General features: G+C 40.6%; 1 protein-coding gene across 1 annotated transcript; it reads right to left on the reverse strand.

Moving 5' to 3' along the window:
* Positions 1–6,482: 6,482 nt before the first annotated feature.
* On the reverse strand, positions 6,483–12,913 carry LOC149465810 (uncharacterized). Its single transcript, XM_089673456.1, has 3 exons — positions 12,892–12,913; positions 8,061–8,425; positions 6,483–7,262 (listed from the first exon to the last, which is right to left on the reverse strand). The coding sequence occupies exons 1-3, from the start codon at positions 12,911–12,913 to the stop codon at positions 6,552–6,554; spliced, it is 1,098 nt and encodes a 365-aa protein (XP_089529582.1). The 3' UTR covers positions 6,483–6,551.
* Between the last annotated feature and the right edge of the window lie 449 nt (positions 12,914–13,362).

Consider the following 13,362-nt stretch of genomic DNA (forward strand, 5'->3'; position numbering starts at 1 on the left):
ATTTAAAATGACAACTTCGTGAAAAAAAAAAAAAAAAGTTTGTCATTTTCCAGAAACCTGTGGAAAAAAATAAATCTTCCATGGACTCAATATGCCTCTCAGCAAATAGCTTAGGGTGTCTAATTTCTGAAAAGGGGTCATTTGGGGGTGTTTGTACTATCCTGGTATTTTAGCACCTCAAGAAATGTGATGGGCAGTCAGAAAGTAAAAGCTGTGTAAATTCCATTATCTATACCATATTTTGTAGATGCTATAACTTTCACACAAAGCAATAAATATACACTTCTTGGGATTTTTTTAACCAAAAACATGTAGCAAATACATTTTGGCCTAAATTTGACAAACTTTTAGTTTTTTTGGATATTTTTTATGACCGAAATGAGAATCATTTTTTTCAAAAAATTTCTCATCAAAAATATTTCTGGTTATAGCGCCAAAAATAAAAAAAGTGAACAGGTGATCAAAAACCACCAAAAGAATGCTCTATTTGTGTGAAAAAAAGGACATAAATTTCATTTATGTACAGTATTGCATGACCGTGCAATTGTCCGTTAAACTAGCACAGCGCTGTATAGAAAAAAAATGGCGTAAATTGCAATATCTATACCATAGTTTGTAGACGCTATAACTTTCACACAAAGCAAACAATATACACTTATTGGGATTTTTTTTTTTTTTTTAACAAAAACATGTAAAATACATTTTGGCCTAAATTTATAACCAACTTTGAGTTTACTATATATTTTTTACAGCTGAAAGTAAAAAAATATTGTTTTTCCTTCCAAATTTTTTGGGTTTTTTTGTTTATAGCATGAAAAAAAGCACACAGGTGATCAAATACCACCGAACGAAAGCTCTATTTGTGTGAATAAAAGGACGTAAATTTTGTTTAGGTGCAGCATTGCATGACCGCGCAATTATCAGTTGAATTAGTGCAGCAAAGAGGCCTGGTCAGAAAGGGGGGGGGGGGTAAATCCTCAGGAGGGCAGGTAGTTAATACATTGTTTTATGTGCATGCAAATGAAGTGCACTTGTTAGATGTTGTGGAAGACGTGTTTACTGCTGGAAAACTGGACATGTTAGGATATGCTGGACTGGAGGATATGCTGAAGTTACCATTCATGTCCATGAGTATTGATTGAACGCTCTATAACCACTCTGAGCAAGGGGGTCATAAGGATCTGGTAAGCCTGCATCCTGATACCAGTCTGGGCAACAGTGGAAGTTGTTAACACCTTTGATAAACCGCTGAGAAAGGAAGAGATGTGTCTTACACTCTCAGAAGGAACCCCCCCATTTTCTTTCTGGATCTTTATGGACATTTTTTTCTTTACTTGTTCTATTTGGGTGAACATAGATATACAAATATTCAAAATGTTGTATTTAATTCGGCACTTGGGTCATATATAGCAGAACAGTGTTATCTTAGGTTGTTATTAGAAGGGATATTGTCTGTGGTTTTTGCCTTATAAATTTAGCAGTTTCCTAAAAGGTAAACTTGTAGATACCTCTATCTTCAGATCAGTACTTTTGTCTCTGAAGTCCCTCAAAGCAGTGTCCCCATATGAATGTAACTTTCTTGGTTTACCTGAAACTCAACACCTGTATCTAGCCCCAAAAGCAAAAAAGTGTAATATTGCAGCTTACCTGCATTAGCTGAATAATTTTGTTTCTTCCCCAGTCATCTGATGATCCCACCAGTAACAACGCTCAATCACTATACTGAATCTAAGCAGGAGCATTGTCACCCTAGGACATGATGTACATTATGTAAGACTACAGAAAACCAAATGAGAAGTTCATGGTTTTCATTAAATTTTAGGTAATAGGCCTTTTAAATAAATACAAAATAAAAGAAGGACAAGAGAGAAAACACAAGTATGCAAACACTCAAATTTTATTTCAGATCAGGTATAAAGAAACTCCAAAAAATGCTTTTACATTACAAAAACACAGTACCTTAATATTGATTGATTTTCTGGATGAAAAACCAAACAAAATTAAAAAAAAAAAAAAAATGACATTTTCCTCATTAAAAAAAGAGCTCCCTTCTCCCCAAATAAAACAAAAAGAAAACAAACATGCATACAATTATTGTGCATTACTTGTCAGTGGTTGCAAAGTTGTTTTTTTTAAGATATATATGCAATATTTTGGAAAATCCAGTTAAAAGTTAGTTGGAAGAGGCCATTTTCTTAGCAATCTGTGGCTTTAGAACTTCTTGTAGTTGTCTTAAAAGCCACTTGCTTAGAAAGTGCGTAAGAAGTGCCAAGCCAGGGAATGTAAAGAAAACACCTTCCTACAGCATCAGAAAAAAAAAAAAAAAGTCAGAACACTTAAGGCAACTGGAATTGGAAAAGACATGGGTATAGTTTACCTAAAACACACATTTACTGTATCTGTCCCCTCACTTCCTATAGTTTTACTGGACTTGGGATAGAAACTCTCCAAAAACAGGAACAGCAACAAAAACCTGAAAAAAAGGCTGCAATCCTACCCATGTCAAAAAAAGTTCTGGTTGTAATTCCAATTTAACTGAAGTACAGGAATGTCATCTAAACTGGCTTGGCAACAGTTGTTCAAAAAAAATACGCAAGTTCTCTGGCTTCCAAATTAGGCATTCATTTGGCAACCCCAATAATAAAGTACCAGCAGTGTGTGAAATACAAATCTAATGTTCACAAAACACATGCACAGGTGTTCCCAGCAGTGCAGATATTTGGCACTGGAGGACTGCAAGCAGGTCAGTTCCTGCACCTATTAACCCTATTTAGTAGACTTCATGCCTTCAAAACTGGGGAATTTTTAGCAAAAACACAAATTCGACAACAGTATACATATAGCTTATTTCCTATATTTCTAAAGGATGACTGAGGCGCAGTGGAGGAAATGAAAGTCAGCTTTATAGAACAGCTCCAAACTGCCAGCTACCCTAGTTTAGGAGGTACAGTCACATCTTAAAAAGCAGACCTCTATTCCAATACTTCTCTGGTGCCAATCATGACAAAATTACAGAGAACTGGCCATGGGTAGTTAACACAAAAAGGTAGGAGTCAGAATTCAGAGCTGCCAAATGACCAGCTCCAGCTGAACATCAGTCTTCCACAGAAATCATGTGACTAATTCCCTGATACATTTCCATGTGATTTACTGCTGGAAAAAACCTACAGTGCCACTGGCTTGAAAAAGGTAGGTAGCTCATTGCTCGTCACCAACACTTAGGGCCTGTTCACAACATACCCGCATCCAAATCATACAGGAACTGATTTTTCATTGACACCTGCTGCAGATTGCATATGTAGCGCATCTTAGCATACGGTTTGAATCACACAGGAATGCACAGCGTGTTCCTGTGCTATTCAGATGTGGGCATGGCGTGAACCGGCCCTAAAACTTCAATTTATATCCACGAAATATATTCCAGGTGAAAACAAAAAGCCACCAGTGACACCTATCCCCTGCCAGCATGCTATAGAGGAGGACAGTTTCCCCATAGAGAACAAAGCTCCTTCTCTCGGGCACACTGGCAGAGGAAAGGATTTTCGACTCACATTGTGGCTGCTTTCTAAAGAAGAACTGCAAGACTAAAAACATAAAACAAAACAAAAAAACATCCGATGCACCAGGGATTTGGGCTTCAATCCAATTAAGGACTGGGCTTCAATCCAGTTAAGGACTGGGCTATAATAAAATTTAGTTTCAAAACACAGCTGGTACGACAAAAAAGCTTTTTAAATTTATAAAAAGAGTCCTCAGCACCGGAGACCAATGATTACAAGACTAGTTCAATAGATTTGTCTATCTTTTGGCAGGTAAATAGTTCACACACGTATATATTTTATAGCCTAGATTTCAGCACAGGGATATCCCTGAGATCTGGACAGCACGCCACAAGTTTGCTGGCTCTGCCTGCCCTGTAAAAAGGTAATGTCATTAGAAGGCAGAGGACATAGGAGATAAAAATGGTACAGGCAGATGCCACTTTTTCTACTGACAATCAGCTAGCCCTGGCTGCAGGTGTTCAAAAGCTAGGATTCAGCCCGAAATGGGCAATTTTATTTGAGATTTTTTATTTTGCTTTTTTTTTTCTCAAAAACACAAAAGAAAATCTTAAAGTTACAAATTAATTAGGCTTCTGCTTTAAGCCCTCTGTAGAGTTAGGATATGATAATTGTGTAAGATCATACCCAGATATTCATGTTTTGGCACCATAAACATTTTTATTATGTGAAGATGCCCAACATAGCTTCAAAAAGAAAAAAAGTGAAAAACCGTGTTTATTTTTTTTTTTAATAATTCCATCGAGTCCGTTACTTCTATTTGGCTGTCCATTTGGTGTCGGTTTTAAAAATTGTTCAGATCCCAAGCAGAATTTCAGAAAAAAAATGGTTGAAACTTCTGAAAACTATTCAAAAAAAAAAAAAAAAATCTAATGACACACATTTACAAAATCTTAAAAACAAAAAGCCCTATTCATGTGAGGTAAGGAGTGTTTCTTTTTAAACATTTAAACTATACTACTCTAAATATAAAAAAATGGGAAATTGCACTGAAAATAGGTCTTATTTCTTCTATAAAAAAGGAAAGGAAAAAAAACATGAACAAGAGGTGGGGAGATGTAAGTGTATTACCCGTTATACATTAAAAAAAAAATAATAAACCCCACACACAAATATATGCAAACATAGAAAGTCCTCACCTCACGTACCAGTCCCACTCAACTACATACTGGTAAGGTCAGGAATGAAAAATACTACATTAGAGAACTGAGGTTTGTGTAAATATTGCCCCATCTAGTGATTTTGTAGGGGAACAACAATTCTAGTGAAACTAAAGTTCTAACACTCTCAGCATCACTTAAGACTACGCTCTTTAAAGTAGAACTTTACAAATGCAAGAGGCTAAGGCAGGTAGAAATGCATTTAAAATTAATACTGTATTTCCCTTATTAAAATATAAATCTACTGCTGATTGCATCGAGATGAACAGCAAAGCATTTACAAAGTTAAAAAAAAAAAATCCCTGCCACAATCTAATGCAATAGTCAATACACTGTGACCGAATATCATATTCACAGTTTCACAATCCTTAAAGTGGACCTATCACAGCTCATAAAACGCAAAGCTGTGCAAACAAGTTTAGCAAATATAGGTTTATAGTTGCAATGTATAGCTGCATAAAAAAAAAGTGTAAATGAAAAGTAAATACTCTTTGCTCTGAGCAGAATCAAAAATACCCAGTACTGGAGGAGCCCAAATTCTCATCAGTCTTTAAAGTGTATGTTCAGCAAAAAAAAAAAAAAGAGGAGGGGGGGGGGGGGTGTGGAAAACACAATTTCCCATGGAGTGGAGGAAAGATCAGCACCCCCTGTTGGGTTTCTACTGCTTCCTTGGGCTCGATTAGAGAAGTTACCCCCAAGACAATGGTTCTACCAGGCAAGAAGTAAGGGAAGATCTGCAACAAGGACACTGAAATCAAAGAAAAGCTGGCAGGAGTTCTAGCCTTCTCATATTCCATGTTGTAGGTTTGCCCTCATTTCCTGTCTACCTGGAAGTGAGGGAAAGTCTCTCCAGAAAGCAGAACAAACCCATCAGGTTTCAAGCCTTCCCCATCATCCAAAAGTTTTGGCTGGACATTCACTTTAGCAAGGCAGATGTTGGCAGAGAACAGTCTGGGGAAAAAAAAAACCACCTTGTGCTGCCAATTTAAAAAAGGTAGTTTGAGCACCTTGGAACATTAGGCCACCAGGCATGTCACCTGGCTGGCACCAAAATGATGCTTCAGCACTCACAGAATCCAATAATTTTCTTCTTCTTTACGAGCATACACTGCAAGTATATAAAACGTTTTTAGTTTGAGCAGCGTACAAATTGTACTTCCGTAAAAGAAACTTCAGACTAGCTATTCAAAACAAAAAGGACAGGTTCACTTAAAAACAAAATAAAACAGTGTTAAGAACAAAACAAGTTACCCCTCTTCCCCAAACAACACTTGAATAATAACCAAGCAGCAATGTAAAGATGCCAAGCAAGTTGGAGAAGGTTCATGTATCATGTGCGAATCGCCTACTCCAAAACCCGGCTGTAGTGCTTCTTTAACATTGCTGAATGACCTTTGGTCAGTTTGACCGATAAAGTGCGGAGGGGGGGGTAGCAGCATATTTTTAGAACACTGTGCAGATATGGTTCAATGAATATGGCCACCCCACCCATAGTGATTCAAAGGTGCCGTACTGCCCCATATACTTTTCAATTACACTACAAAACAGTTGGAGGCTGAACACTAAATGAAACGTAAACAGCAAAGTACTGGAAGTTATATAAAAATGGAAAAAAACCCATTTGCAGGTGTTTTGACCTGTTTGCAAAGAGCCCCCAAGTAAAAAGTTGGGGGTTTGTGCGTTCTGTGCAAAAATGTAAATGGGTAGGATCCAATACAAATTCCAGCTTCTCTAAATGGAAATCCTCAAGAAAAAAGGCAGACTAAAACAAAACATTTTTGGAAGCCTATGAAAGCATTGGACTGATGGAAAGAAAAAACACTGTAGATGGTTAGGGATGCTTAGGCTCGTCATCCCTGGTGGAATTTTGAAGGGAATTCAGGGCACAGCGAGCGGCTTCACGTCTAGCCTCCTCGGCCTCCATTTCAGCTATACACTGAGTAGCAACATGAGCTAAGATCTCCAAGCGGCTAAATCTAGCACCTTCGACAACGCATGGAGGGCCAGGTTGAGGGATTTGTACGAGGTCATCTGTAGAAAGGCAACTACGATTGTTGGGCAGCTCTGCCGAAGTGCCGGCTTCCTCAGCTCTCATAGCAGGAGCCATTTGTTGCATGAGAAGGTCACGAGTGACCGTGGCAATAGCATGGATGGGTTGCCCAAAAGGACAGATCAGAGGCACTAAACCAGCAGCCAAAGGTGGAACCACCAACATGCTTGGCAGTGAAGCGCGGTCAACTGGTGTAAGCTGAGGGATCTCTATAGGGGTCATTTGTTGGATATCCATAGGCATTTGTGGCTGCTGACCACATGCAGGCATTTGTGGCTGCTGACCACAAGGACCCATTTGCTGTTGCGGACCACATGCACCCATTTGCAGTTGCGGACCACATGCACCCATTTGATGTTGCTGAGCACATGTAGTTGCTTGCGAATTTCTTGTTCCCTTACGAGAGATTGTATACTGAGCAGGATCTTTTCCATCCTTGCGGAGCATGTCATGTAGAGTGCGTCTTCGAGCGTTAATAAACCAATTGCATATCTATAAATGACAAAAAATGGAAACTGCTTAGAAACCAACAATTGTAAAAATAATAAAGCTCATACTAGTAAAGCTAGTGAAATATACCAATATATCCCAATGAGAAAATGGGATCTCTCAAATGTTTAGTGGTCCTCCCACTATGGCATCCTACTGCCATTGTCATCACATTGTATATTTTAGTAAGTAACGGACCCAAATTACTCATTCGGCAGTCTATGACTGCCACCTGCTTTCTGGATATGCTAGTAGTCTGGCTGTCATGCCAAGCCAGAAATGTAAATACTTCACAACTAACTGACCAGGGATAGTTATGCAGGGATAGTTTATTTGCTGAAGGCTTGTTCTGAGTCGCCAAAAGCAGACTACACATTTTATGAGTCACCCTCTGTAGGAGGGTTCTTGCCTCCCAAAGCAGACCCCAACTTCTGAAGTCCTCTGCCTCTTCCTAATGACCAGTGACAATTGGAGGCCAATATGAAAGAATTAAGGGCATGACATTCCAATTAGTTATAGAACATATTAAGTTTGACTACAGTGCAGCAATTCCAGGTTCCACCAGCAGGTGGTGCTGCAATCGAAGGTTGTAATTACAACTCAAGAACCACCGAGGAGAGGAGCTGTAGTAGGGAAAAAGAAAAAAAAAATCGGAGGGGGGGGGGGGGGGGGGGGGAGGGGAAATCTCGACCAAGATGAATAAGCAAAAAACAAAAAAACCCCACAACCTAAAATCACCAAGGTAAATGTTGTATTCCATCCCTGCAATTTCTCTGGCACATTTCATTTCAGGTGACATACCTGCAATAAGGTGAGTTGAGTCTGATTGGACAGGGCGTTCTTCTCCACCTCTGATGGATAAGCATTGTGGCGATGCTCATAGAGCCAATCACGCAGGACCTCAACAGCTTCTTTGGGAAGATTTCCTCTACGGCATTTTTTAGCTTCAGGTGCATTTGCATCACTGCTGCAACCCTCCTCCGGATCAGTAACATCAGAGTTGGGAGTATCGGGAGGAGTACCGGAGGGAGTACCGGAGGGAGTACTGGAGGGAGTACCGGAGGGAGTACTGGAGGGAGTATCGGAGGGAGTACTGGAGGGAGTATCGGGAGTACCGGAGGGAGTATCGGAGGGAGTCTCCTTCTTCTCCTTTTTCATTGCTGCGTCTAAAACGATTAGAAACACATCAGTCAGTCATCCTACATGCAGTAAAATGTTGATACCCATTCCCTGGTTTGGAACAGGTCAAAGAGCAAACTAGTTGGGCTTCCTTTTACACCATGGGATAATATTTCCCCATTTAGACCCGAGGAAGAGGTCCCATTTTATTTCTTCCACACGTGTATGACTTTGAGAGCCTTGGGAATCCCACAAGGAGCAAACTATGGACAGGGGTGAGCCCACCAAAGAGCCAACTATGGATTAGATCAAGCCCGAGGAATCCCATGGAAAAAAAAAGTTGCAATACCATTCACCACATGCTATGGATAGGATTAAAAACATAAAAAGTGCAGCGCTAATGTATCATCAATTGAATGAAATAATAATACTGTGCATAAATAATGAGTAAAAATCAATAGTTCATCCAAATATCATAACATAGTAAAGTTCAAATGAATGAATATAAATAATAGCAGCACAAATGGATTATCTTCACAGCAGCTGATTGTAGAAAACCAAGGCTTGTGGTAAGATCAAATGGTAAAAATGCGCACTCACCACAAGCGCATTGGAAATGCGCATATAAATATATAACCACCAAGGGTCTCAGGGATGGGCGGATGGTGAGCTTCCTTCTATTATGGTCATCAAGCATAGGGTACTAGGATAATCTGCTGGGTCCAGAGGTCTCCTTAAGGATAGACAGGTGCTAAACCTGGGAACAGGGCTCCCTCCTCTGGATACTGGCTGTAGTGAGGGTGATCTGCAAGCTTAATAGCTCCAAACAGGAGCCAAAAAACACATGCCCACAGGGGCGGACTGACAACTCATGGGGCCCCTGGGCAATAGGGGATCATGGGGCCCGTGTCCTTGCCCAAATTCAAAAAAGCCTATGAAAAAGGTACCAGGGGCATCTCATGGGGCCCCCTACTGACCCCAGGCCCTCGGGCAGTGCCTGAGTTTCCGAATGGTCAGTCCGCCCCTGCATGCCCATAGTGTAGTATGTCCACTTAAAACATGTTTATTGCCATAAAAGTAAAATGTGCAAAAATCAGGATAGTGTGCAATAAATAAATTGCAGAGTATGCAGCACTAACCCCTTTAAAAGCCTCCTCGTGGCTCTGGAGGCGATGACGTCACGCTCAGTTAGCTCCTCCTTAGGCCTTTCGTGCATAGCACAGCGTCAAAGCGGAGGCCAGGTTAGATTTTAGACTTTAGATTTTTGCACATTTTACTTTTATGGCAATAAACATGTTTTAAGTGGACATACTACACTATGGGCATGTGTTTTTTGGCTCCTATTTGGAGCTATTAAGCTTGCAGATCACCCTCACTACATCCAGTATCCAGAGGAGGGAGCCCTGTACCCAGGCTGAGCACCTGTCCATCCTTAAGCGGACCTCTGGACCCAGCAGATTATCCTACTACCCTATGCTTGATGACCATAATAGAAGGAAGCTCACCATCCGCCCATCCCTGAGACCCTTGGCGGTTATATATTTATATGCGCATTTCCAATGCGCTTGTGGTGAGTGCGCATTTTTACCATTTGATCCTGTCACAAGCCTTGGTTTTCTACAATCTGCTGCTGTGAAGATTATCCATTTTTGCTGCTATTATTTATATTCATTCGAACTTTACTATTTTATGATATTTGGATGAACTATTGATTTTTACTCATTTATGCACAGTATTATTTCATTCAATTGATGATAGATTAGCACTGCACTTTTTATGGTTTTATTTTTTGGAGGTTTACTTTACTTTGGTTGCCTTGAGTGTTTCAGCTGCTGTTTACATTTTAAGAGCGCTCACTTCAGTACTTTTATTCTATGGATAGGATTGAACCGTGGGAATACACTTTAGAGCAAACTATGGATTTAGAGTTGATCTTTGGGAATCCCACAAAGGCCAAACTATGGATAAGGTTGAGCCCTGGGAATACCATGAACAGCAAGGTATACATAGAGTTGAGCCTTGAGATTCCAATGAAGAGAAGCCTATGACTAAAGTGGTTTTGGATTAAGTTATTTAATAGCAATTCTGTATAATTTATTGCAAATTCAATAAGTAATCTTAATTAACAAGTAAAATATCTGCATTAGACCAGTTGCCTGTTGCCTTCACAAATAGGAAGCCATTTTGAGACAAATAGCCCCTGGCCTCATCTACCACCATAGTGGACATCATTAACATAGCAATTGTATTCCCTGGGTGGGGGTCCATACACCTTTTCACTATTCAGTGCAAATTTGCATTCCAGTTCTCACCTCATCTCCTCCCTAAGCCCTGCTTTCCACTAAGAAGTTAACCCAGACTTTCCAGTTACAACACTGACTATAGGCAACTGCCTTTTCTTTGGGACAAGTTAATGCAAAGTGCTATACAAACGCTATAGCCAACATAGGCTTCACATCCCCCTTTACCACATTATTAAATGCAAAAGTCCAAGTAATCACAATTCAGCTTTTACTAGTTTATATATCTCTGGATATCATGTAGACAAAAAGTGGCTACAAAGAGGCCGATGGAGATCAGCAGCAATGAGATGCAATTTCAAAATGGCCACTTATTTCCACTGGATCCTGAGACAGAGTGACAACACATGAGCATAAATGAGTGACAAGGGCAGTGGTATCATCCTAGAACATAAAGTGCCTTCAAGACAGGATCACCAGGGTTTTGTTGTGTCTTTTAATGTGAAAGCTGCAGATTAAAAAACTAGTAATATGCAGCTTTCATTATAAAAACCCACACAAAAATAAAACCCTTGTGATCCTGCCATGAACTTCCTGTAACAGCCACTTCCTGTTACAGGGTGACAACTTGTCAGTTGTCACCAGCGGAAATAAGTGGCCATTTCAAAATGCATTACACAGGTATGGGCCACTGTCACCATTGTTTGTTGCATCTGATTTTTTTTTTTTAAAATTTAATCCATTTGATTGAAGCTGATTTATGGGAAAGAGAACTTTTGTTTATTACACTGGGATGTTTTTTGATGCATGGGCGATTTTCAATGAGGATTTTTTGTGTATTATATTGGGATGTTTTTGCTGCATTTGTGGATTTTTAGTGGAACACAATTAAGAGGGTTATTGCATGTTTCTGAAAATTGATATATATGCACATGCTGTTTTTTGTTTTTAGGGAGCGCAGCACAATTATTTATTTACTATTGTTGCATCTGATTGCTGCTGATCTCCTGTGACGTCTTTGTAGCCACATTTTGTCTGAGATTATGGGTTTTTTGTCAGAGTTCGGAGGAACCTGCCAGGTTTTTGTAACTGTGTGCCCCCATTTTTCCTATGAAATCATATGAACATTTTAAAGCCAAATGTGAAAATGTAGTATTTGGTCACACTTCAAAACTTTTTTTTTTTTTAAAGTTACATGAACAACATGTTAAAAGCCTAGAAGAAAATAAAATGGGCTTTTTTTTAAAACTAACTTTGCTGCATACATGGCTCATCATTAAAAATATTACAAGATAAAAATGAAAGATCAAAAGAACACAGAATCAGTAAAGTCAAAAACCAAACAAAAACACAAAAAAATGGTAGAGTAATTAATAAATGTGTTATCCAAGCCCCATTCATCCCATCCAGCCCCTCACCTATCACACAATAGGAATGACCCCCCCTTACCCCAATCCAACCCACGGCCTGGGTCTGTTCAAATGCAAAAGACAACTTCTCCCTCCAAAACAAGCCGAGCCGAGCAAGGTTCTTCCCATCCCAGAAAATGGATATCCTTCACCCCCCTTCTCCTCCACCACCAAGATGGGGGGGTGAGCTGTGTACGTGCCCAGGACATCCCGGACATGTGGACACAGGGCTCCGCCATCTACCTGCTCCATGGTGCGCACACCGAACTCGAGTAACCTCGGAGCCCTTTAAACATGACATCATCGCCTCCCCACCCGCCAATAGATGGAACAATGACAGTTGACGATCGCAGTATAAACTTTGTTCCCAGCAGATCTAATCGCACAGACAATAAAACGTGAGCCGTCTTTAGAGCAATCGGAGTGTCCCGTGCGCGGGTCGGGTCACAGATGAGCACACACGTGAGTGCAAAGTTGCAGAGAGGAGATCGGAGACAAAGAGCTGTCCGCACATGGCGAGCTCGCACCGATCGCCCCCCATACTCACCGATCACCTCACCTGCCGAAAATCGGCAACATAGACAAATGTGGATCGCTGTTAGAAAAGAAAAAGTTGCTCACTGACAAGACTGTTTCTTTGTTTCAAAGAGAAACAGGAACTTCTGTGCTCCTCTCCCCCTCCTACTCCTCTCCCCTCCTCTCTCCAGCTGTCACTTCAAACTCCAGCCTCACATTAAACTCACATAATGCACAGCCCCTTCCCTCTATGGCAAACACATGCAACTGCACCGAATCCCCATCACAGGGCAAAGAGAGAAATCAGAGACCCCCACATCAGGATGAAGCCCCCAAACTGCCACTTACTCTTGGATGTCTTCTTGCTCATGTCGCCGGTGATGTACACGCAGTGTCTTCAATCCCAGGAGTCTAGCAAAAGTCTAGCAGGTTATGATTGCTACCCAAGCCCTCACTGACAGATATACCACCTCCCCCCCTGGCTCCTTTGCAAGGAGGGGCACGGTTTGAATACAGACCCCCTGATTGGCTGAAGCTTTTTTTGTTGGGTGGGTGTGGGGGGTGAGAAGATAGAGAGTCAGGTTTCTGTCACTTGTTGTCTTCTGAATGAAACTTATTTAATTAACTTTGCTGCAATCTATTGTGGGGGGTGGGTGGGGTCCCAGGGTCCTGGATGACCCCCCCCCCCTTGTCTGACCACTGGGATAGTACTGGATTCACACCACACATCAGCCTTCATCATCCAATGTCAATTGTCAAATAATAATCTTCTTCATCATCAATATTATTGTAATCAGATGGCTCTGCACTTATCACTGC

Source organism: Staurois parvus, unplaced genomic scaffold, assembly GCF_062004578.1.
Source record: "Staurois parvus isolate SC_StPar_1 unplaced genomic scaffold, SC_StPar_1.0 ptg000137l, whole genome shotgun sequence".
In the NCBI taxonomy this organism is placed as follows: Eukaryota; Metazoa; Chordata; class Amphibia; order Anura; family Ranidae; genus Staurois; species Staurois parvus.

Coding starts and splice junctions, on each gene's coding strand:
- LOC149465810 (XM_089673456.1), bottom strand. CDS start 12,913: ATGAGCAAGAAGACATCCAAGA. Junction 8,426..12,891: donor GAGCAAGAAGACATCCAAGA/GTAAGTGGCAGT, acceptor TAATCGTTTTAG/ACGCAGCAATGAAAAAGGAG. Junction 7,263..8,060: donor CTCAACTCACCTTATTGCAG/GTATGTCACCTG, acceptor TGTCATTTATAG/ATATGCAATTGGTTTATTAA.